Genomic DNA, 23023 nt, shown 5'->3' with positions numbered 1-23023 from the left:
ACTCCAGATGTGGACATGATGAGCTGCTGCAGTAGAAACAGTGGAGATCTCCTGGTCCAACCTCTGGCTGTGGTCAGTGGAGGGTTCCAGTTCCATCTTCCACTCAACCAACCAACAACTGAAGAACCTGGAGTCACTTCAGGAAACTCTTTGTTCTACATGGAGTCACTTCAGGAAACACTTTGTAACTGACTGAGAATACTAGAAATCTCAGTAAAGATAGAAAACAAGAAAATATGAATCCAAATAAGACTAGAAGACTGAGGGATTCTGGATTATGGAGAACTTTATTCAGAGGCTCAAACACACCATAAATATGATTGAAAAAGAAAAACAACATCTCATGAAACCAACAATGAATCTGAGGAACTGACACATTAAAGGAAAAAGCTCCTGGTTTCTGCAAAGAAAACATTTCACCATCTGAGATCAAATAAAACCAAGAAAAGATCAGAAGGAAGTGAAGAGAAGCAACAAGTGAATGAAGCAGATCAATAGTTTAGTCAGGAGGAAATCAGTGGAGGAGAGAAACTCGCTCAACACATCAGTTCTAATCTAGTGAAGACAACCTGGATTACCGTAATCCCCTCCTCCTCATCACTTCACACTGATATTAAGAAAATGGAAACTCATTCATTTCATGTTTCATCCTGGAGAGCAGCTCAAAGTGGAGCAATCAGCAACTTCTCCATCATTTCTTTTGGCTCTTGCTCCATCAGACTCAATGACTGGAGCCTCTCTGGACTCTTCCTTCATGAAGAGGTTTTTAACATGCTCTGCATGGCTTCTTCTCCTGATGAAGAGGAAGTGTCAGATTCTAGAAAACAAAGAGCAAAACTTGTTGGAAACACATGAAACATGTTCCAAAGCAAGAAGTCAGCTTGAAGGCAGAAACAACAGAAAGGAACATCAAACAACACTGAAACATCCTGATGAAAAGAAATAGGAAAGTACTCACTGCTGGTACCTCTGGAACCTGAAAAACAGCAGGAGAAAGAGGGAGGAGGTTACCATGACGACCACTCTTTTCCACTCCAAATCCTCCTTCAGGTTCAACACACACACATCAATGATCCTGATGAGGAAAGGAGAGTTTCTACTTTACCTTTAGGTTGTGTCTTCTTGTAGATGATGAATCCAAAGCCTGCCAGGACCACAACAGCAATCGCTCCCAACACTCCTCCCACAACAGCTCCAATGTTAACCCCTGCAGAGAAACATCTGGTCAGTGAGGAGAGTCTCTGTTTCCATCATCTAGATTCCAGATGGATTGTCAGAGGTCGTCTCTCCTGATCAATAATCCTCTCCTGCCTCATAGAAACAGCAGAAGCAGTGGATTGTGTTATCAGAGCAGATTCTTCTGCTGTTAAACTGGCAGCAAAAATGTTGGCAAAACGAATTGAGTCCATCATGGCCACTGTAATTAATTGTGATCAGACAGGTTTAATTAAGACAAGACATTCCTACCATAATGTTAGATGCTTATTAAACTCGTATATTCGCCCTCTCCATCTAATACTCGGACTTTGTCGTCACAATGGATCCAGAAAAGGCCTTTGATCGGGTGGAGCGGCCCGTTCTATTCTACGCTTTAAAGCGTTTTGGTTTTGGTGGTAAATTTATACCCTGGGTGCAGTTGTTATATTCCTCACCACTGGCACGTGTACGTACAAATAATGATCATTCTAAATATTTCCCCTTAGTCGTGGAACCAGGCAGGGCTGGCTGCCCCCCCCCTGCTGTTTGCCACAGCCACAGAGCCTCTGGCAGCAGCTCTCAGGGCGAGCAACATGTGTGGCATTTCAAGGAGTGGTTTTGTACACAAGGCGTCCTTGTACGCAGATGATTTGCTGCTTTTTGTTTCAGATCCAGATATCTCTATACCTCCTATTTTGAATACTTTGAAGCATTTCGGACTGATATCTGGCTGTAAACTTAATCTGGACAGCAGTGAAGTTTTCCCTGTAAGTCCCATTGCCACGTCCGACCCGCTGACTAGTTTACCTTTAAACCTGCTCTGCAAAGTTTCAAATATTTGGGGATTCAGAGAACAAAGGAGTTTTCTGACCTCCATAAGGCGAACTTCATCCCAAGGCTCGAGCTGCTCACTCAAGATAAACACCGTTGGTCTGTGACACCTCTCTCCTTGGCTGGCAGGATTAGTTGGATCAAAATGAGTGGATTACCCAGATTTTTGTATCTTTCTCAAAGCATTCTGATGTTTATCCCCCCAAAAATGTTTCCAGTCTCTTGACAGTTCAATCTCACAGTTTCTGTGGAACAAAAAACCTCCCAGAAAGTGAAAAACCTTCTTACAGAAAAGCAAGGACTCTGGCGGTCTTGCATTGGCAGATTGTCTGTACTATTACTGGTCTGTAAATGTTCCCACAATGCTGCTCTGGTGTGGCAATGGTGGGAGGCCGACCTGGCTGCCAGTGGAGGAGGCATCGTGAGATTCAGCTTCTTTACTCTCACCTTTGTGTCTTCCCTCAAAACGATCTCCTCCATCATATACTGACAACGTCATGGTTAAAAACTGCCTTCAAATCTGGGCTGAAGTGAAGAAACATTTTGGTTTCCTGAGAATCCCTCTTCACTCGCCGTTGGATCTGAAGCCTCTGTTTCCACCATCACTCATCGATGGATCATTTCGATGTGGCAGAGCCACAGACTTGCCTCTGTGAAGGATTTCTATGTGGAGGGCATTTTGGCCTCATTTGCTCAGTTATCATTCAAATTTAATTTGTCCAACTGTCACTTTTTTAGGTATTTGTAAGCTCCAGACTTCATCAACAAGCACTTCCCTGACTCTTCCAACATTCCGGATGCCTCTATAATGGACGCCATGCTGGAGATCGGGCCTTCTTTGAAGGGAGGAACCTCAAAGTTCAACCATCATCTTCTTTCTAAACGTTCAGGAACACCTGATCTCCTCCGTCTGACCTGGCCGGAGGAGCTGGATGTGGACATTACTGATGAACGGAGGCCATGTATTCTGAAGCGGCTCCACTCCTCATCTATCTGCGCCCGTCGCTGCATCGTCCAATGGAAGGTCGTCCCTGGGGTTCACTGGTCAGAAAGGAGGCTGGCAAGGATGTTTCCAGGCGCAGATCCCAACTGTCCTGAATGGAATCCAGGCCCGGCTGACCCCCCCTCATGTTCCTCACCCGCCCTGGACTGTCTGCATGCTGGATGCAGTTTCTGATTCACTTTCAGCTGTTTCATTCAGTTCAGAGACGTTTTCATTTATGAAGTTGGAAAAAATGAAGTATTCTCTCAGAGGCTGTGACGATATATCTGGTAAAGTCTGGCCCCCCTCTCTACACCACGTCTTGTCACTGACACTGGAACCAACCCCATGACCTGAGACCATGGTTCTCCATCCACGCCCTGTGAGCCCATCTCAGAAAACACTTGGATCTGTTGTTAGAACAGGAGCAGCTCTGATCACTGCTCTCAGTGGAGATGGTTTATTTACTCGCCACATTTAAGATGTATCTGTTTGTATCTGTGGGTTTATATTTTTTCCTGCAAGCCTTTGACACTTGATACTGATGTTATCCACTTGCTTGTTTTTCTGTTCAAATTTCATAAATAAATCATACATAAAAATAAAAAAACAGCAGATTGTTCCTTCTTCAGATGAGCTCCTCAGACACAGAGTCACGGAATGATGTGAGCAGAAAACAGGAATTCAGAGAATCAAAACCAAAACAAGCAGAAAAACTGGACGGTGGTGAGAAAAACTTTTCAAGAGAAACTCAGAAAAAGCAGGAAGTTATTGAGCTTCTTGAACTGTTGAGCAGATAAAAACACACTGATAGGAGTGAAGCTGCTGTCAACAAAGAGAAACATCAGAACGGAACAAAAGACACAGGAGAGAATGAGAGTGAAATGAAGAGTCTCTGACCTCCATCATTTGTCTTCCAGTTGGTCCTGATGTCCCGTTTGTCCAGTCTCTTGGAGACTTCCTGTCCTCCAGCCAGATGAAACACACAGCTGTACCTCCCCCAGTCTTCATCTTTGAGCCCTGAAAGATCCAGATCAACGCTCATCTGGAAGCTCCCGTCATGGTTGGGGAGGATCTCTCCTTTGACCACGTCCTCATGGAGCTCCTCCTCGTCTTTCTTCCAGAACAAGTCGGCTCTGTCGGGGTAGAAACCTGTAGCGTGGCAGGTGAGCGGAGAGGAGGGAGTCTTCTGGAGGAGAGACACTGAGGGAAGATCTGGAGAACAAGCAGGAAGACACCTCACACTTTACTGGATTCTTCTCTACACTCTTTCTCTCTCATGTCAGCCACTGCAGCCAGGAAGAGACGGGCCATGGAAAGAGGGATGAAGGAAGGCCAGATGGAGAGAGGAGAGGAGATGCTGAGAGCAGCATGAAAGAAGAGAAGCTGAGAGACAAACTCCAAACATTTTACCTTTTCTCATCAGTGAGCTCCGACCAAACTCCACATACTTCTTCAGCCAATCAACACAGTCTGTGGTCAGGTAGTTTTTCGTATAAGCTATCAGAGCTTTGTCATTGTCCCAGTTGTGTTTGGTGGGAACAGCCTGTTGAACTGGAGCGATGTAGGTTTCTGTCTTCAGGTCATAAATGAGGAAATCTTCTCCATCAAAACCGAACTGTTCATATCCGTTCACTTCACCAGTTTCATCGTCCCATTCACAACCATACATGTACTGGACAAGATGAAGACCTGAGAGAGAGAAACACACACACACACACACACACACACACACACACACACACACACACACACACACACACACACACACACACACACAGTGAGTGAGTGTTGGTGTGTGATCAGGACTCTGACTTGATGGATTTCTTCTGGATTCAGCTCCATGTTGACGCGTCGCAGCTTTTTCATCATCAATCAGTGGTTTGGATTCATTCAGCAACTTTGTTCAGTGGAACTGAAGACAAAGGCAATGAAGTGAGGTTCTGAATGGCTGCAGTCACATGTTTGGACACTTTGTTGAAAAGTCTTGAAGTGAGATTCACATTGATGTGAGGAAGCAACAGAAACTCTGGATTTCCTCCAGTCTGAGCCCGACTTCACAACGCTCTCATGTGACTGGAATGTGTCGTCCTCACATTTCATTTAGCTTCTTTAACATGCTAGCAGATGTTTAGCTAGCTTCTTTAGCATGCTAGCAGATGTTTAGCTAGCTTCTTTAGCATGCTAGCAGGTGTTTAGCTAGCTTCTTTAACATGCTAGCAGATGTTTAGCTAGCTTCTTTAGCATGCTAGCAGATGTTTAGCTAGCTTCTTTAACATGCTAGCAGATGTTTAGCTAGCTTCTTTAACATGCTAGCAGATGTTTAGCTAGCTTCTTTAACATGCTAGCAGATGTTTAGCTAGCTTCTTTAACATGCTAGCAGATGTTTAGCTAGCTTCTTTAACATGCTAGCAGATGTTTAGCTAGCTTCTTTAGCATGCTAGCAGATGTTTAGCTAGCTTCTTTAACATGCTAGCAGATGTTTAGCTAGCTTCTTTAGCATGCTAGCAGATGTTTAGCTAGCTTCTTTAGCATGCTAGCAGGTGTTTAGCTAGCTTCTTTAACATGCTAGCAGATGTTTAGCTAGCTTCTTTAGCATGCTAGCAGATGTTTAGCTAGCTTCTTTAACATGCTAGCAGATGTTTAGCTAGCTTCTTTAGCATGCTAGCAGATGTTTAGCTAGCTTCTTTAACATGCTAGCAGATGTTTAGCTAGCTTCTTTAGCATGCTAGCAGATGTTTAGCTAGCTTCTTTAGCATGCTAGCAGGTGTTTAGCTAGCTTCTTTAACATGCTAGCAGATGTTTAGCTAGCTTCTTTAGCATGCTAGCAGATGTTTAGCTAGCTTCTTTAACATGCTAGCAGATGTTTAGCTAGCTTCTTTAACATGCTAGCAGATGTTTAGCTAGCTTCTTTAACATGCTAGCAGATGTTTAGCTAGCTTCTTTAACATGCTAGCAGATGTTTAGCTAGCTTCTTTAGCATGCTAGCAGATGTTTAGCTAGCTTCTTTAACATGCTAGCAGATGTTTAGCTAGCTTCTTTAGCATGCTAGCAGATGTTTAGCTAGCTTCTTTAGCATGCTAGCAGGTGTTTAGCTAGCTTCTTTAACATGCTAGCAGATGTTTAGCTAGCTTCTTTAGCATGCTAGCAGATGTTTAGCTAGCTTCTTTAACATGCTAGCAGATGTTTAGCTAGCTTCTTTAGCATGCTAGCAGATGTTTAGCTAGCTTCTTTAACATGCTAGCAGATGTTTAGCTAGCTTCTTTAGCATGCTAGCAGATGTTTAGCTAGCTTCTTTAGCATGCTAGCAGGTGTTTAGCTAGCTTCTTTAACATGCTAGCAGATGTTTAGCTAGCTTCTTTAGCATGCTAGCAGATGTTTAGCTAGCTTCTTTAACATGCTAGCAGATGTTTAGCTAGCTTCTTTAACATGCTAGCAGATGTTTAGCTAGCTTCTTTAACATGCTAGCAGGTGTTTAGCTAGCTTCTTTAACATGCTAGCAGGTGTTTAGCTAGCTTCTTTAACATGCTAGCAGATGTTTAGCTAGCTTCTTTAACATGCTAGCAGATGTTTAGCTAGCTTCTTTAACATGCTAGCAGATGTTTAGCTAGCTTCTTCAGCATGCTAGCAGATGTTTAGCTAGCTTCTTTAACATGCTAGCAGATGCTTAGCTAGCTTCTTTAACATGCTAGCAGATGTTTAGCTAGCTTCTTTAACATGCTAGCAGATGTTTAGCTAGCTTCTTCAGCATGCTAGCAGATGTTTAGCTAGCTTCTTTAGCATGCTAGCAGATGTTTAGCTAGCTTCTTTAACATGCTAGCAGATGTTTAGCTAGCTTCTTTAACATGCTAGCAGATGTTTAGCTAGCTTCTTTAGCATGCTAGCAGATGTTTAGCTAGCTTCTTTAACATGCTAGCAGATGTTTAGCTAGCTTCTTTAACATGCTAGCAGATGTTTAGCTAGCTTCTTTAGCATGCTAGCAGATGTTTAGCTAGCTTCTTTAACATGCTAGCAGATGTTTAGCTAGCTTCTTTAACATGCTAGCAGATGTTTAGCTAGCTTCTTTAGCATGCTAGCAGATGTTTAGCTAGCTTCTTTAACATGCTAGCAGATGTTTAGCTAGCTTCTTTAGCATGCTAGCAGATGTTTAGCTAGCTTCTTTAGCATGCTAGCAGATGTTTAGCTAGCTTCTTTAACATGCTAGCAGATGTTTAGCTAGCTTCTTTAGCATTAGGGCTGTCGCGGTCATCGCAAAAATGAAATATGGCGATGTCAGGAAGCCCACCGCGGTGCATGATGGGCCGTCGCCAACACCGCATTGCCACAGCCACGTTGAGCAGGAACAATGGCGCTGACTGGTAGCAACAAAACAACCTTCCTTCTCCCGTCTGGGAGCATGAAGGAGTCTCAGGGCTCAGCTGGCTCGCTGCAGGCCCGGTCACACCGCCCAGCTGTGCTGCAGCGTGCCTGGAGCGCTGAGAACAATTCATCACCGCTCTCCACCGTTTAACAGAAGTCGTCCTCCGTTAAAGCGACGCCGTAAACGCTGGGCCCCCGCTGGCGTTACCGGGGGGGCCCTCCTGCCGCTCCCAAAGTTTTGAGCATATCTGCTTTATTAATGCCTCAAATCAGGTTTTAAAATGTATTGAACTTTTTACAGAGCGCATTAGCGCAGCGTCACCTCTCACACTCTGCGCACTGGTTTCCCTGATAAACACGCACACACACACCAACACACACACAATAGTTGTATCATTAACCGTCAATAATAATCAGGAACATATTAAAATGAGTAAAATCAGTCTCCCCGGCTGCAGCAGGACGGACACCTGCACACGGTCCGTCCTCACCCTGCTCATTGGGTTCTGGGACTGCAGGCTCCACAGGACAAAGGGATTCATTCAGAAAATATGTTCCTTCTAAAATTCATTTGTGGAAACGAAAAACACTTGGTTTGCTGAGCTTTGATGGAGGATAGAATATTTGAGCTGAATCTGTAACTGGCCCCTCTGGAGACGCTGCAGTGCTCCTGCTGTCAATACCGTGTTCTACTGGCTTTCATTTTATTACATTCCTTTATTTATTTATTTTTTTACAGCATTTGATGTTGTTATGATGTCGTTGTAAACTGACAGCAGCCTGCAGTGATTCTCTCTACCTGGAGGTGGCGCTGAGCGCTTCATGCTCCACTGCAGGTTCTGCTGGACCCAACAGCAGCTGGAGGTCGTCGCTATTTTCGGGGCAGCAGGACGACTTTTGTTTGGCTGTTTGTTCCGCGGCTGTTCTGACTCTGATTCTGAACTTTCCTCCTCTTCACTCCAGTCCAGATCGCTGATGTCCGACACGTCTCCGCTTCTTCCACCTTATTTCTCTTCTGCCTCTTTTTATCGTCTTTTTTTTGGGGGGTTTGGTTGATATTTCTGGCCGTCTGTCTGATTGTCTGCTGTCAGAGCTCGCTCCCTGTTCAGACGCCGCATATGAACCAAAGCAAATCAAAGCAGAAACAAGCAAGGCGAAGTGCGTCTTCTTTATCTTGTGGAGGGATGAACGCTTTGGAATATTCTGTGTGTCGTTGTTAGGACCTGATTTGCTTCAGAAAAACATGCAAGACGCATATTTAGGAAAAGTCAAAGAATTAGAGGACGGGGGAATTATTTGAACAGATTTATTAGAATTCTAAAAAGCCAAACGGTCTGTCAGAACGTCTTGGCTGTTCTCGTGTTCACAACTGTGAAAAAATACTGTTCTACTTTTTCATTTCTATGTATTTAGATTTGGTTCCAGACTGCGTCGGCCTGGCGGACCCCAGCGTCCACCGACTCGCGTCTGGCGGCGCCGAACTGGGACCGGGCGTCGGCGGAGCGGGGGCGAGCGTTGCCGGGGCGGAAAATTCAACGCTCCTCACCGCTCGGAATATTTTGCGCAGCTCAAAACTTTGGGAGCGGCAGGAGGGCCCCCCCCGGTAACGCCGGCGGGGGCCCGGCGTTTACGGCGTGGCTTTAACGGAGGACGGCTTCTGTTAAACGGCGGTGAATTCTTTCCTCCCCGCTCCAGGCACGCTGCAGCACAGCTGGGGCGGTGTGACCGGGCCGGAACATCCGGCTGTGAAGCTGCAGCTGCCGCCGCCTCCTGCCAGCAGAGCCACGGCTCGTCTCAACAACAGGTGAAAACAAACAACAACAAAAAACAACAACGTTGACAGGCTCTGTGCTGCAGCAGCGACGTCACGGGAATTTAATCCTGAGATTCTGACAGCGGCTCAACAAACCAATTAGCTAAATAGATAGAGAGGAAAAAAAAGAGAAAAGACGGAGCGTTTAGATTGAAAATCTCCATGTTGAGAAGCCCTGAGAGATCAGGAGACATTTCTCAATCACTACAGAACCATTTAACATGCTAGCAGATGTTTAGCTAGCTTCTTTAACATGCTAGCAGATGTTTAGCTAGCTTCTTTAACATGCTAGCAGATGTTTAGCTAGCTTCTTTAACATGCTAGCAGATGTTTAGCTAGCTTCTTTAACATGCTAGCAGATGTTTAGCTAGCTTCTTTAACCTGCTAGCAGATGTTTAGCTAGCTTCTTTAGCATGCTAGCAGATGTTTAGCTAGCTTCTTTAACATGCTAGCAGATGTTTAGCTAGCTTCTTTAACATGCTAGCAGATGTTTAGCTAGCTTCTTTAACATGCTAGCAGATGTTTAGCTAGCTTCTTTAACATGCTAGCAGATGTTTAGCTAGCTTCTTTAACATGCTAGCAGATGTTTAGCTAGCTTCTTTAACATGCTAGCAGATGTTTAGCTAGCTTCTTTAACCTGCTAGCAGATGTTTAGCTAGCTTCTTTAACATGCTAGCAGATGTTTAGCTAGCTTCTTTAACCTGCTAGCAGATGTTTAGCTAGCTTCTTTAACATGCTAGCAGATGTTTAGCTAGCTTCTTTAACATGCTAGCAGATGTTTAGCTAGCTTCTTTAACATGCTAGCAGATGTTTAGCTAGCTTCTTTAACCTGCTAGCAGATGTTTAGCTAGCTTCTTTAACATGCTAGCAGATGTTTAGCTAGCTTCTTTAACATGCTAGCAGATGTTTAGCTAGCTTCTTTAACATGCTAGCAGATGTTTAGCTAGCTTCTTTAACATGCTAGCAGATGTTTAGCTAGCTTCTTTAACATGCTAGCAGATGTTTAGCTAGCTTCTTTAACATGCTAGCAGATGTTTAGCTAGCTCCTTTAACATGCTAGCAGATGTTTAGCTAGCTTCTTTAGCATGCTAGCAGATGTTTAGCTAGCTTCTTTAGCATGCTAGCAGGTGTTTAGCTAGCTTCTTTAACATGCTAGCAGATGTTTAGCTAGCTTCTTTAACATGCTAGCAGATGTTTAGCTAGCTTCTTTAACATGCTAGCAGATGTTTAGCTAGCTTCTTTAACATGCTAGCAGATGTTTAGCTAGCTTCTTTAACATGCTAGCAGATGTTTAGCTAGCTTCTTTAACATGCTAGCAGATGTTTAGCTAGCTTCTTTAACATGCTAGCAGATGTTTAGCTAGCTTCTTTAACCTGCTAGCAGATGTTTAGCTAGCTTCTTTAGCATGCTAGCAGATGTTTAGCTAGCTTCTTTAACATGCTAGCAGATGTTTAGCTAGCTTCTTTAACATGCTAGCAGATGTTTAGCTAGCTTCTTTAACATGCTAGCAGATGTTTAGCTAGCTTCTTTAACATGCTAGCAGATGTTTAGCTAGCTTCTTTAACATGCTAGCAGATGTTTAGCTAGCTTCTTTAACATGCTAGCAGATGTTTAGCTAGCTTCTTTAACATGCTAGCAGATGTTTAGCTAGCTTCTTTAACATGCTAGCAGATGTTTAGCTAGCTTCTTTAACATGCTAGCAGATGTTTAGCTAGCTTCTTTAACATGCTAGCAGATGTTTAGCTAGCTTCTTTAACATGCTAGCAGATGTTTAGCTAGCTTCTTTAACATGCTAGCAGATGTTTAGCTAGCTTCTTTAACCTGCTAGCAGATGTTTAGCTAGCTTCTTTAGCATGCTAGCAGATGTTTAGCTAGCTTCTTTAACATGCTAGCAGATGTTTAGCTAGCTTCTTTAACATGCTAGCAGATGTTTAGCTAGCTTCTTTAACATGCTAGCAGATGTTTAGCTAGCTTCTTTAACATGCTAGCAGATGTTTAGCTAGCTTCTTTAACATGCTAGCAGATGTTTAGCTAGCTTCTTTAACATGCTAGCAGATGTTTAGCTAGCTTCTTTAACCTGCTAGCAGATGTTTAGCTAGCTTCTTTAACATGCTAGCAGATGTTTAGCTAGCTTCTTTAACCTGCTAGCAGATGTTTAGCTAGCTTCTTTAACATGCTAGCAGATGTTTAGCTAGCTTCTTTAACATGCTAGCAGATGTTTAGCTAGCTTCTTTAACATGCTAGCAGATGTTTAGCTAGCTTCTTTAACCTGCTAGCAGATGTTTAGCTAGCTTCTTTAACATGCTAGCAGATGTTTAGCTAGCTTCTTTAACATGCTAGCAGATGTTTAGCTAGCTTCTTTAACATGCTAGCAGATGTTTAGCTAGCTTCTTTAACATGCTAGCAGATGTTTAGCTAGCTTCTTTAACATGCTAGCAGATGTTTAGCTAGCTTCTTTAACATGCTAGCAGATGTTTAGCTAGCTCCTTTAACATGCTAGCAGATGTTTAGCTAGCTTCTTTAGCATGCTAGCAGATGTTTAGCTAGCTTCTTTAGCATGCTAGCAGGTGTTTAGCTAGCTTCTTTAACATGCTAGCAGATGTTTAGCTAGCTTCTTTAACATGCTAGCAGATGTTTAGCTAGCTTCTTTAACATGCTAGCAGATGTTTAGCTAGCTTCTTTAACATGCTAGCAGATGTTTAGCTAGCTTCTTTAACATGCTAGCAGATGTTTAGCTAGCTTCTTTAACATGCTAGCAGATGTTTAGCTAGCTTCTTTAACATGCTAGCAGATGTTTAGCTAGCTTCTTTAACCTGCTAGCAGATGTTTAGCTAGCTTCTTTAGCATGCTAGCAGATGTTTAGCTAGCTTCTTTAACATGCTAGCAGATGTTTAGCTAGCTTCTTTAACATGCTAGCAGATGTTTAGCTAGCTTCTTTAACATGCTAGCAGATGTTTAGCTAGCTTCTTTAACATGCTAGCAGATGTTTAGCTAGCTTCTTTAACATGCTAGCAGATGTTTAGCTAGCTTCTTTAACATGCTAGCAGATGTTTAGCTAGCTTCTTTAACCTGCTAGCAGATGTTTAGCTAGCTTCTTTAACATGCTAGCAGATGTTTAGCTAGCTTCTTTAACCTGCTAGCAGATGTTTAGCTAGCTTCTTTAACATGCTAGCAGATGTTTAGCTAGCTTCTTTAACATGCTAGCAGATGTTTAGCTAGCTTCTTTAACATGCTAGCAGATGTTTAGCTAGCTTCTTTAACATGCTAGCAGATGTTTAGCTAGCTTCTTTAACCTGCTAGCAGATGTTTAGCTAGCTTCTTTAACATGCTAGCAGATGTTTAGCTAGCTTCTTTAACATGCTAGCAGATGTTTAGCTAGCTTCTTTAACATGCTAGCAGATGTTTAGCTAGCTTCTTTAACATGCTAGCAGATGTTTAGCTAGCTCCTTTAACATGCTAGCAGATGTTTAGCTAGCTTCTTTAGCATGCTAGCAGATGTTTAGCTAGCTTCTTTAGCATGCTAGCAGGTGTTTAGCTAGCTTCTTTAACATGCTAGCAGATGTTTAGCTAGCTTCTTTAACATGCTAGCAGATGTTTAGCTAGCTTCTTTAACATGCTAGCAGATGTTTAGCTAGCTTCTTTAACATGCTAGCAGATGTTTAGCTAGCTTCTTTAACATGCTAGCAGATGTTTAGCTAGCTTCTTTAACATGCTAGCAGATGTTTAGCTAGCTTCTTTAGCATGCTAGCAGATGTTTAGCTAGCTTCTTTAACATGCTAGCAGATGTTTAGCTAGCTTCTTTAACATGCTAGCAGATGTTTAGCTAGCTTCTTTAACATGCTAGCAGATGTTTAGCTAGCTTCTTTAACATGCTAGCAGATGTTTAGCTAGCTTCTTTAACATGCTAGCAGATGTTTAGCTAGCTTCTTTAGCATGCTAGCAGATGTTTAGCTAGCTTCTTTAACATGCTAGCAGATGTTTAGCTAGCTTCTTTAGCATGCTAGCAGATGTTTAGCTAGCTTCTTTAACATGCTAGCAGATGTTTAGCTAGCTTCTTTAGCATGCTAGCAGATGTTTAGCTAGCTTCTTTAACATGCTAGCAGATGTTTAGCTAGCTTCTTTAACATGCTAGCAGATGTTTAGCTAGCTTCTTTAGCATGCTAGCAGATGTTTAGCTAGCTTCTTTAACATGCTAGCAGATGTTTAGCAAGCTTCTTTAACAAGCTAGCAGATGTTTAAGCTAGTTTTTTTTTACAAGCTAGCAGATGTTCAAGCTAGTATTTTTATCAAGCTAGCAGATGTTTAAGCTAGTTTTTATCAAGCTAACAGCTGTTTAGCTAGGTTTTTAACAAGCTAGCAGATGTTTAACCTGGTTTTTTTTATCAAGCTAACAGATTTTTAGCTAGTTTTTTTTTTTATCAAGCTAGCAGATGTTTAGCTAGTTTTTTAACAAGGTAACAGATGGTTAGCTAGTTTTTTATGAAGCTAGCAGACATTCATGCTAGTTTTTAACAAGGTCAAAGATGTTTAAGCTAGTTTTTTTTAACAAGCTAGCAGATGTTTAAGCTAGTTTTTTTAACAAGCTAGCAGATGTTTAAGCTAGTTTTTTTAACAAGCTAACAGATGTTTAAGCTAGTTTTTTTACAAGCTAACAGATGTTTAAGCTAGTTTTTTTTAACAAGCTAGCTGATCTTTAAGCTAATTTTTTATCAACCTAGCAGATGTTTAAGCTAGTTTTTTTTATCAAGCGAGCAGACGTTCAAGCTAGTTTTTTTTTATCAAGCTAGTAGACGTTTAAGCTAGTTTTTTAACAAGCTAGCAGATGTTTAAGCTAGTTTTTTTAATCAAGCTGACAGATGTTTAGCTAGTTTTTTATATCAATGTAGCAGATATTTAGCTAGTTTTAAATAAGCTAGCAGATTTTTAAGCTAGTTTTTAACAAGGTAACATTTTTTTAGCTGGTTTTTAACAAGCTAACAGATGGTTAGCTAGTTATTTATGAAGCTAGCAGACATTCAAGCTTTTTTTTAACAGGGTCAAAGATGTTTAAGCTAGTTTTTTTTATCAAGCTAGAAGACGTTTAAGCTAGTTTTTTATATCAATGTAGCGGACATTTAGCTAGTTTTAATTTTAATCAAGCTAACAGATGTTTAGCTAGTTTTTTATATCAATGTAGCAGATATTTAGCTAGTTTTAAATAAGCTAGCAGATTTTTAAGCTAGTTTTTAACAAGGTAACATTTTTTTAGCTGGTTTTTAACAAGCTAACAGATGGTTAGCTAGTTATTTATGAAGCTAGCAGACATTCAAGCTTTTTTTTAACAGGGTCAAAGATGTTTAAGCTAGTTTTTTTTAATCAAGCTGACAGATGTTTAGCTAGTTTTTTATATCAATGTAGCGGACATTTAGCTAGTTTTAATTTTAATCAAGCTAACAGAGTTTTAGCTAGTTTTTTTTATCAAGCTAGCAGATGTTTAGCTAGTTTTTAACAAGCTAGCAGATGTTTAAGCTAGTTTTTTTTACAAGCTAGCAGATGTTCAAGCTAGTATTTTTATCAAGCTAGCAGATGTTTAAGCTAGTTTTTATCAAGCTAACAGCTGTTTAGCTAGGTTTTTAACAAGCTAGCAGATGTTTAACCTGGTTTTTTTTATCAAGCTAACAGATTTTTAGCTAGTTTTTTTTTTATCAAGCTAGCAGATGTTTAGCTAGTTTTTTAACAAGGTAACAGATGGTTAGCTAGTTTTTTATGAAGCTAGCAGACATTCATGCTAGTTTCTAACAAGGTCAAAGATGTTTAAGCTAGTTTTTTTTAACAAGCTAGCAGATGTTTAAGCTAGTTTTTTTAACAAGCTAGCAGATGTTTAAGCTAGTTTTTTTAACAAGCTAACAGATGTTTAAGCTAGTTTTTTTACAAGCTAACAGATGTTTAAGCTAGTTTTTTTTAACAAGCTAGCTGATCTTTAAGCTAATTTTTTATCAACCTAGCAGATGTTTAAGCTAGTTTTTTTATCAAGCTAGCAGACGTTCAAGCTAGTTTTTTTTTATCAAGCTAGTAGACGTTTAAGCTAGTTTTTTAACAAGCTAGCAGATGTTTAAGCTAGTTTTTTTAATCAAGCTGACAGATGTTTAGCTAGTTTTTTATATCAATGTAGCAGATATTTAGCTAGTTTTAAATAAGCTAGCAGATTTTTAAGCTAGTTTTTAACAAGGTAACATTTTTTTAGCTGGTTTTTAACAAGCTAACAGATGGTTAGCTAGTTATTTATGAAGCTAGCAGACATTCAAGCTTTTTTTTAACAGGGTCAAAGATGTTTAAGTTAGTTTTTTTTATCAAGCTAGCAGATGGTTAGCTAGTTGTTTATCAAGCTAGCAGATGTTTCAGCTCGTTTTTTAACAAGCTAGCTGATCTTTAAGCTAATTTTTAAGAAGCTAGCAGATGTTTAAGCTAGTTTTTTAACAAGTTAGCAAACTTTTTAAGCTAGTTTTTAACAAGCTAGCAGATGTTTAAGCTAGTATTTAACAAGCTAGCTGATCTTTAAGCTAATTTTTAACAAGCTAGCAGATGTTTAAGCTAGTTTTTTAATCAAGCTAACAGAGTTTTAGCTAGTTTTTTTTATCAAGCTAGCAGATGTTTAGCTAGTTTTTAACAAGCTAGCAGATGTTTAAGCTAGTTTTTTTTACAAGCTAGCAGATGTTCAAGCTAGTATTTTTATCAAGCTAGCAGATGTTTAAGCTAGTTTTTATCAAGCTAACAGATGTTTAAGCTAGTTTTTATCAAGCTAACAGATGTTTAGCTAGGTTTTTAACAAGCTAGCAGATGTTTAACCTAGTTTTTTTTATCAAGCTAACAGATTTTTAGCTAGTTTTTTTTATCAAGCTAGCAGATGTTTAGCTAGTTTTTAACAAGCTAGCAGATGTTTAAGCTAGTTTTTTTTTAATCAAGCTGACAGATGTTTAGCTAGTTTTTTATATCAATGTAGCGGACATTTAGCTAGTTTTAAATAAGCCAGCAGATTTTGAAGCTAGTTTCTAACAAGCTAGCAGATGTTTCAGCTAGTTTTTAACAAGCTGGCAGACATTCATGCTAGTTTTTAACAAGGTCAAAGATGTTTAAGCTAGTTTTTTTTAACAAGCTAGCAGATGTTCAAGCTAGTTTTTTTTATCAAGCTAGTCGATGTTTAAGCTAGTTTTTTAACATGCTAGCGGATGTTTAAGCTAGTTTTTTTTTATCAAGCTAGCAGATGTTTAAGCTAGTTTTTAACAAGCTAGCTGATCTTTAAGATAATTTTTATCAAGCTAGCAGATGTTTAAGCTAGTTTTTAACAAGCTAGCAGATGGTTAGCGAGTTTTTCAACAAGATACCTGATCTTTAAGCTAATTTTTATCAAGCTAGCAGACGTTTAAGCTAGTTTTTAACAAGCTAGCAGATGTTTAAGCTAGTTTTTTAACAAGCTAGCAGACGTTTAAGCTAGTTTTTTTAACAAGCTAGCAGACGTTTAAGCTAGTTTTTTAACAAGCTAACAGATGTTTAAGCTAGTTTTTAACAAGGTAGCTGATCTTTAAGCTAATTTTTATCAATCTAGCAGACGTTTAAGCTAGTTTTTTAACAAGCTAGCAGATGTTTAAGCTAGTTTTTTTAATCAACCTAACAGATGTTTAGCTAGTTTTTTATATCAATGTAGCGGATATTTAGCTAGTTTTAAATAAGCTTGCAGATTTTTAAGCTAGTTTTTAACAAGCTAGCAGATGTTTAAGCTAGTTTTTTAACAAGGTAACAGATTTTTTTAGCTAGTTTTTAACAAGCTAACAGATGGTTAGCTAGTTTTTTATGAAGCTAGCAGACATTCAAGCTAGTTTTTAACAAGGTCAAAGATGTTTAAGCTAGTTTTTTTTAACAAGCTAGCAGATGTTTAAGCTAGTTTTTAACAAGCTAGCTGATCTTTAAGCTAATTTTTATCAAGCTAGCAGACGTTTAAGCTAGTTTTTAACAAGCTAGCAGATGTTTAAGCTAGTTTTTTAACAAGCTAGCAGATGTTTAAGCTAGTTTTTTAACAAGCTAACAGATGTTTAAGCTAGTTTTTAACAAGCTAGCTGATCTTTAAGCTAATTTTTATCAACCTAGCAGATGTTTAAGCTAGTTTTTTTTATCAAGCAAGTTTTTAACAAGCTAGCTGATCTTTAAGCTAATTTTTATCAACCTAGCAGATGTTTAAGCTAGTTTTTTTTATCAAGCTCGCAGACGTTCAAGCTAGTTTTTTTTATCAAGCTAGTAGACGTTTAAGCTAGTTTTTAACAAGCTAGCAGACGTTTAAGCTAGTTTTTTTAACAAGCTAGCAGATGTTTAAGCTAGTTTTTTAACAAGCTAACAGATGTTTAAGCTAGTTTTTTTAACAAGCTAACAGATGTTTAAGCTAGTTTTTTTTAACAAGCTAGCTGATCTTTAAGCTAATTTTTATCAACCTAGCAGATGTTTAAGCTAGTTTTTTTATCAAGCTAGCAGACGTTGAAGCTAGTTTTTTTTATCAAGCCAGTAGACGTTTAAGCTAGTTTTTTAACAAGCTAGCAGATGTTTAAGCTAGTTTTTTTAATCAAGCTGACAGATGTTTAGCTAGTTTTTTATATCAATGTAGCGGATATTTAGCTAGTTTTAAATAAGCTAGCAGATTTTTAAGCTAGTTTTTAACAAGGTAACAGATTTTTTTAGCTGGTTTTTAACAAGCTAACAGATGGTTAGCTAGTTATTTATGAAGCTAGCACACATTCAAGCTTGTTTTTAACAAGGTCAACGATGTTTAAGCTAGATTTTTATCAAGCTAGCAGATGTTTAGCTAGTTTTTTAACAAGCTAGCAGATGTTTAAGCTAGCTTTCTGACCAAGCTAACTGCTGTTTAAGCTAGGTTATGTAACATGCTGCAGATGTTAAAGCTCGGTTATTTAACAAGTTTCTGACCTTTGAGCTTCTTTAACAAGCTAGCTGACATTGAAGCTAGTTTAGCTAACAAGCTAGCTGACATTGAAGCTAGTTTAGCTAACCAGCTAGCTGACATTGAAGCTAGTTTAGCTAACCAGCTAGCTGACATTGAAGCTAGTTTAGCTAACCAGCTAGCTGACATTGAAGCTAGTTTAGCTAACCAGCTAGCTGACATTGAAGCTAGTTTAGCTAACAAGCTAGCTGACATTGAAGCTAGTTTAGCTAACAAGCTAGCTGACATTGAAGCTAGTTTAGCTAACCAGCTAGCTGACATTGAAGCTAGTTTAGCTAACCAGCTAGCTGACATTGAAGCTAGTTTAGCTAACAAGCTAGCTGACATTGAAGCTAGTTTAGCTAACAAGCTAGCTGACATTGAAGCTAGTTTAGCTAACAAGCTAGCTGACATTGAAGCTAGTTTAGCTAACAAGCTAGCTGACATTGAAGCTAGTTTAGCTAACCAGCTAGCTGACATTGAAGCTAGTTTAGCTAACAAGCTAGCTGACATTGAAGCTAGTTTAGCTAACAAGCTAGCTGACATTGAAGCTAGTTTAGCTAACAAGCTAGCTGACACTGAAGCTAGTTTAGCTAACCAGCTAGCTGACATTGAAGCTAGTTTAGCTAACCAGCTAGCTGAAGCTAGCTCCTTTCAGCAGCTAGCTGAAGGTTAGCCTGGTTGCTCAGCAGCCCGTTAGCTCCTTGCTGAGCAGCTGCTGGAGCTAACGGGCTGCTGACGCTGACTCAGGATCAGTGGGACATATTGATCTGCTTCCTGTCAACAATCAGCAGCCTGAATGGAGTGTGTGAGCATCACACTGAGCTGGGAGAAAGTCTGAGGAGAGAAAGGAATCCAACCCAGGTCCTCCTGCTGTGAGGGGACAGTGCTAACCACTTCACCCCTGCTGCTGCTGCTGCTGCTGCTGCTGCTGCTGCTGCTGCTGACTCAAAGCTCAAAGAACAAGAGACAAACTGGGAGTTTTCATTCAAACTCTGTTTGGAAAAAGTTACTTTGAATTTCACAAAGCAGCTCTCACATTTCTCTATGGATCTGCTTTGATTCTACTGGAGGAGGACTGGATCTGACCTGACCAGCAAGCTGTGTGCGTGTGTGTGTGTGTGTGTGTGTGTGTGTGTGTGTGTGTGTGTGTGTGTGTGTGTGTGTGTGTGTGTGTGTGTGTGTGGACTCAGTGAAGACAGGATCAGGAAAAAAGACAAAGTTCAATCAAACCTCCAGTTTGGTTGAATCGTTCCTTCGCAATCTCGATGTTTCCTTTGAAGGACTGCTGAGTTGCCAGATTCCTTTGAGTCTCTCTCTCCGAGTATGTTGAAAGTTCTTCTGTAACTTGATTCATCCAGTCCTGTTTGAGCACAAATCTTTGGGTGTTGCTGTCGAAGTGAGTGATCTGATGTTCATCCACCAAACCAACTTCAACATACTCTGGAAAGTTCGGAACTTGAGTTGAAGCAGTCAGGAAATACTTGAGAGAGTGAATTTCTGGAAGAAAGAGAAGAGAGTAAATCAATCAATAACACTGACAGTCCAGCCTGATTGGACATTTGCTGTTTCCCTCTGATCTGGCTGCTTCTTCCTTTTCTTGTGTAAAGTGTTGAGCTGCTTTAAAGCCTGAATCCATGAGATTCAAAGAGCATCTCTTCACTCTTTTCTTCACTTCCTCTGGTTGGAAACACTTGATGAGACCAATCAAAGCTCACTTTCTTCTCACTGATCAACTCTTCAACTCACTGACTGATTCCAGCTCACTAGAAACTCACTTCTACCAGCAGCAGAAACACAAGTCACTGTTCTTCATGTGGAGAAGAAGAAGCAGGAAATGAAAGGAGCCAGAAGAGGCTGAAGCTGTTTGAACCAATGAGAATTCAGAGTGAGTGTTGCTGGGTGGAAGACACTCAGTCAGGTTCCTCCATGAAACTAAACTCCATTCAGCTCCAGCCTCAGTCTGGAGGACAGTTCAGGTCCAGACTGAAACCCTCCTCTCCTCTCAGGCTGTCAGCAGCAGCTGGACTGGAGAACATCTGGAGTCTGATTGGTCTGATCTGTTAGAAATATGTTCAGCTCAGCCTTTTTCATTTCTTCTTCCTTTTGACCTTCTGTGAAGCTCTTTGGTTCAACTGGAGCCGTTTTGAAATGTTGGACGAATCAAACTGAACTGAACTGAACGGCGTGACGTCATCAGGATACAAACAATGGAACTGGAATCTGTTACAGTACATAAATGTAATCTCATTACAGGGATATCTGATCAAAACAGGGATTACTGAGCAGGATTACTTTGGAAAATCAGACGCAATTTCCCAGAATTCCAGCAGAGAGCCGTGGAGAACAGACATGGAGACACTTTCTGGAACAAACCGTCAGAGATCCAGAATGATGGACGGTGAGAAGAGAGAGAAACTCTTTCTGCTGCTGGAAACTCAGACAGCATTTAGTGTTTCAGTCAGAAGAGGCTCAGAACTTCTCTGCAGTGGAGATTCTGCCTCCAGCTGAGAACATTCTCTCCACATCCAGGAACTCATCACTGCGGTAAAGCCATCCCCCTGTGAAAAAAACGAAGTGCCGCGGTGCGCGCTTACACTAGGCATTACGGTAACAGCACATGTCACTGTATAACTGGATTTATAAATATAAAAAATCCCTCTGATATCCACAAACCATTTCACCTCAGGATGACAGCAGACCTTCCCACAATGTCACTCACCAAACTTCAGATCAATCTGAAGTTGCATTTCAAAGTAAGAGCCCTCCAAAAACATAAATTTTGCGATTTTTTCTCACCGATTTAAAAAAATCACATAAAAAAATCCCTCTGATATCCACAAACCATTTCACCTCAGGACCACAGCAGACCTTCCCACGATGTCACTCACCAAACTTCAGAGCAATCTGATGTTGCTTTTCACAGTTTTTTTTTTTTTTGTAGAATTAGTGGAAATACAATCCCAGAAGTGGTGTTTTTGGAGGGCTCTTACTTTGGCCCTTACTTTTTATATTTATAAATCCAGTTATACAGTGACATGTGCCTGCCTGCGCTGTTACCGTAATGCCGAGTGTAAGTGCGCACCGCGGCACTTCGTTTTTTTCACAGGGGGATGGCTTTACCGCAGGAACTCATCACACCTGAACACACTTCTTCTTTTTTGAAGTGAACAAAGATTCAAAATGTCCAACAAAGCTGGCAGTTCTTTTCAAACCAAGCAGTCTGAATGAGCGCGGACAGGAGTTCAACATCCCAGAGAGAAAGGATGAGGAATCAAACAACGAGACACTAAAAGCTGATGATCCAGAGGAGACAGATTGTTGACTGAAGCTCTGAAGAGACTCTAGAAAGCTGGAATCCTACCTGGAGCCCCGCTGGGGATTCCCAGCAGAAAGCAGAGAGCCAGGAAGAGCTGCATGTTCACCTGTCCTCTCTTTCTTCTCTCACTGAAACACTTTGAGCGTCTGAGCTGAAGAAGAAGGAAACCAAGAGGGAGGAGGAAGCTGCTGGAGCCAATGACAATTCAGAGTGAGAGTTGCTGGGTGGAAGACACTCAGTCAGGTTAGGAGACCGTCTGAGCAGCAGCGGTGTTAGAGCGCCCCCGGTGGACAGGGAGGGAAGAGCTGCTGCTTGTTTCTGGGAAGTCACGTGATGAGCCTGTCAGCTTTCACTCTGCAGCTGATGACACACAGCTCTGCTTTTTTTTCTTGATTGCAAAAACGAACAAACAATAGAGAGACAGAGACAAGCAGCAGGACAGAAAACAGAGGAAGCAAAACAAAAAACCCATAAAACAAAACAAAACAAAAAAACAAAAAGAAACTAAACTAATGAGTAAGCTATTTGGTGTGTATGATGTGTGTGTGTGTGTGTGTGTGTGTGTGTGTGTGTGTGTGTGTGTGTGTGTGTGTGTGTGCATAACCTCTAAATATCCATCCATACATGGTGGAACAGAAACCAGCTTCTTGGCAGTGATGACTGATGAGGATCTGAAGAAGAAATCTCACATTAATGACACCAAAGGGAATCTTGGGAAAGACATTTCTGTGACACAGAGTCAAGTTTTTTCTGAACAGTTGTGCTTTATTAACACTGTATAACACACTGATTTGACCTGATCTCATGTGTTGTGTTGAAGTGTGGGGCACGGCATGGAAAACTGACTTACAGACAATATTCACACTACAGAAAAGGCTATAAGGAGAATTACAAACAGTCATTATCGAGAGCGTCTAATCCATTATTTATTAAACTGAAAGCTTTGAAATTTCCTGATATTGTTGATTGAAGCATCCTAAAAATAATGTATGAGGCAAAGTGGAATTTATTGCCTGTAAAGCTTCAGAATATATTGAAATAAGAACCAGGAGATACAATCTTAAAGGAACAGACGTGTTCAAAAAACCCAGATCCAGAACCAAAACCAAAGAAAGAAACATTGTGGTGAAAGGAGTGAACTTATGGGATGCTCTGGAACAGGAAATCAAAGAGTCTAAAACAATCATGACATTTAAGAAACATATCAAAAAGTCCACAGTGGAAAAATATGAAAATGAAAACTAAGTTGTTGCAGGTGAAACATTGTTTTAATTTAATGAATATGAGTTACATCATCATTCACTATAATGTTAATATGGAAAAATCAATTTAAAAAAAAATCAAATTGTTTTCACAAACTACCTAAACAGTAATATTCCGCATATGCTCCTCTGCCTTCATGAATATTCCCAAGAGATTGTACTGTACCAATTTTTAATAAATATTCAAGGAAAAATTACATAATCTCCATTCACTACAATGTTAACATGAAAAAATCAATTTAAAAAAAATGAAATTGTTTTCACAAACTTTCACAATTCACAATGTTTCTTTTAAAAT

At 40.3% G+C, this 23023-nt stretch overlaps 1 protein-coding gene across 1 annotated transcript; it reads right to left on the bottom strand.

Moving 5' to 3' along the window:
* Positions 1-268: 268 nt before the first annotated feature.
* LOC115385754 (class I histocompatibility antigen, F10 alpha chain-like) lies at positions 269-21665 on the bottom strand. The gene is made up of 7 exons (XM_030087829.1): positions 21509-21665; positions 19378-19644; positions 4424-4702; positions 3911-4225; positions 1106-1207; positions 959-976; positions 269-817 (listed from the first exon to the last, which is right to left on the bottom strand). Exons 1-7 carry the CDS (start codon positions 21561-21563, stop codon positions 753-755), a joined length of 1101 nt encoding a protein of 366 aa, XP_029943689.1. The 5' UTR covers positions 21564-21665; the 3' UTR covers positions 269-752.
* Positions 21666-23023: the final 1358 nt, after the last annotated feature.

This window comes from Salarias fasciatus, unplaced genomic scaffold, assembly GCF_902148845.1.
Source record: "Salarias fasciatus unplaced genomic scaffold, fSalaFa1.1, whole genome shotgun sequence".
Taxonomy (NCBI): domain Eukaryota; kingdom Metazoa; phylum Chordata; class Actinopteri; order Blenniiformes; family Blenniidae; genus Salarias; species Salarias fasciatus.
The sequence above is the reverse complement of the archived record's forward strand: the minus strand, read 5'-3'. Positions and strand labels throughout refer to the sequence as shown.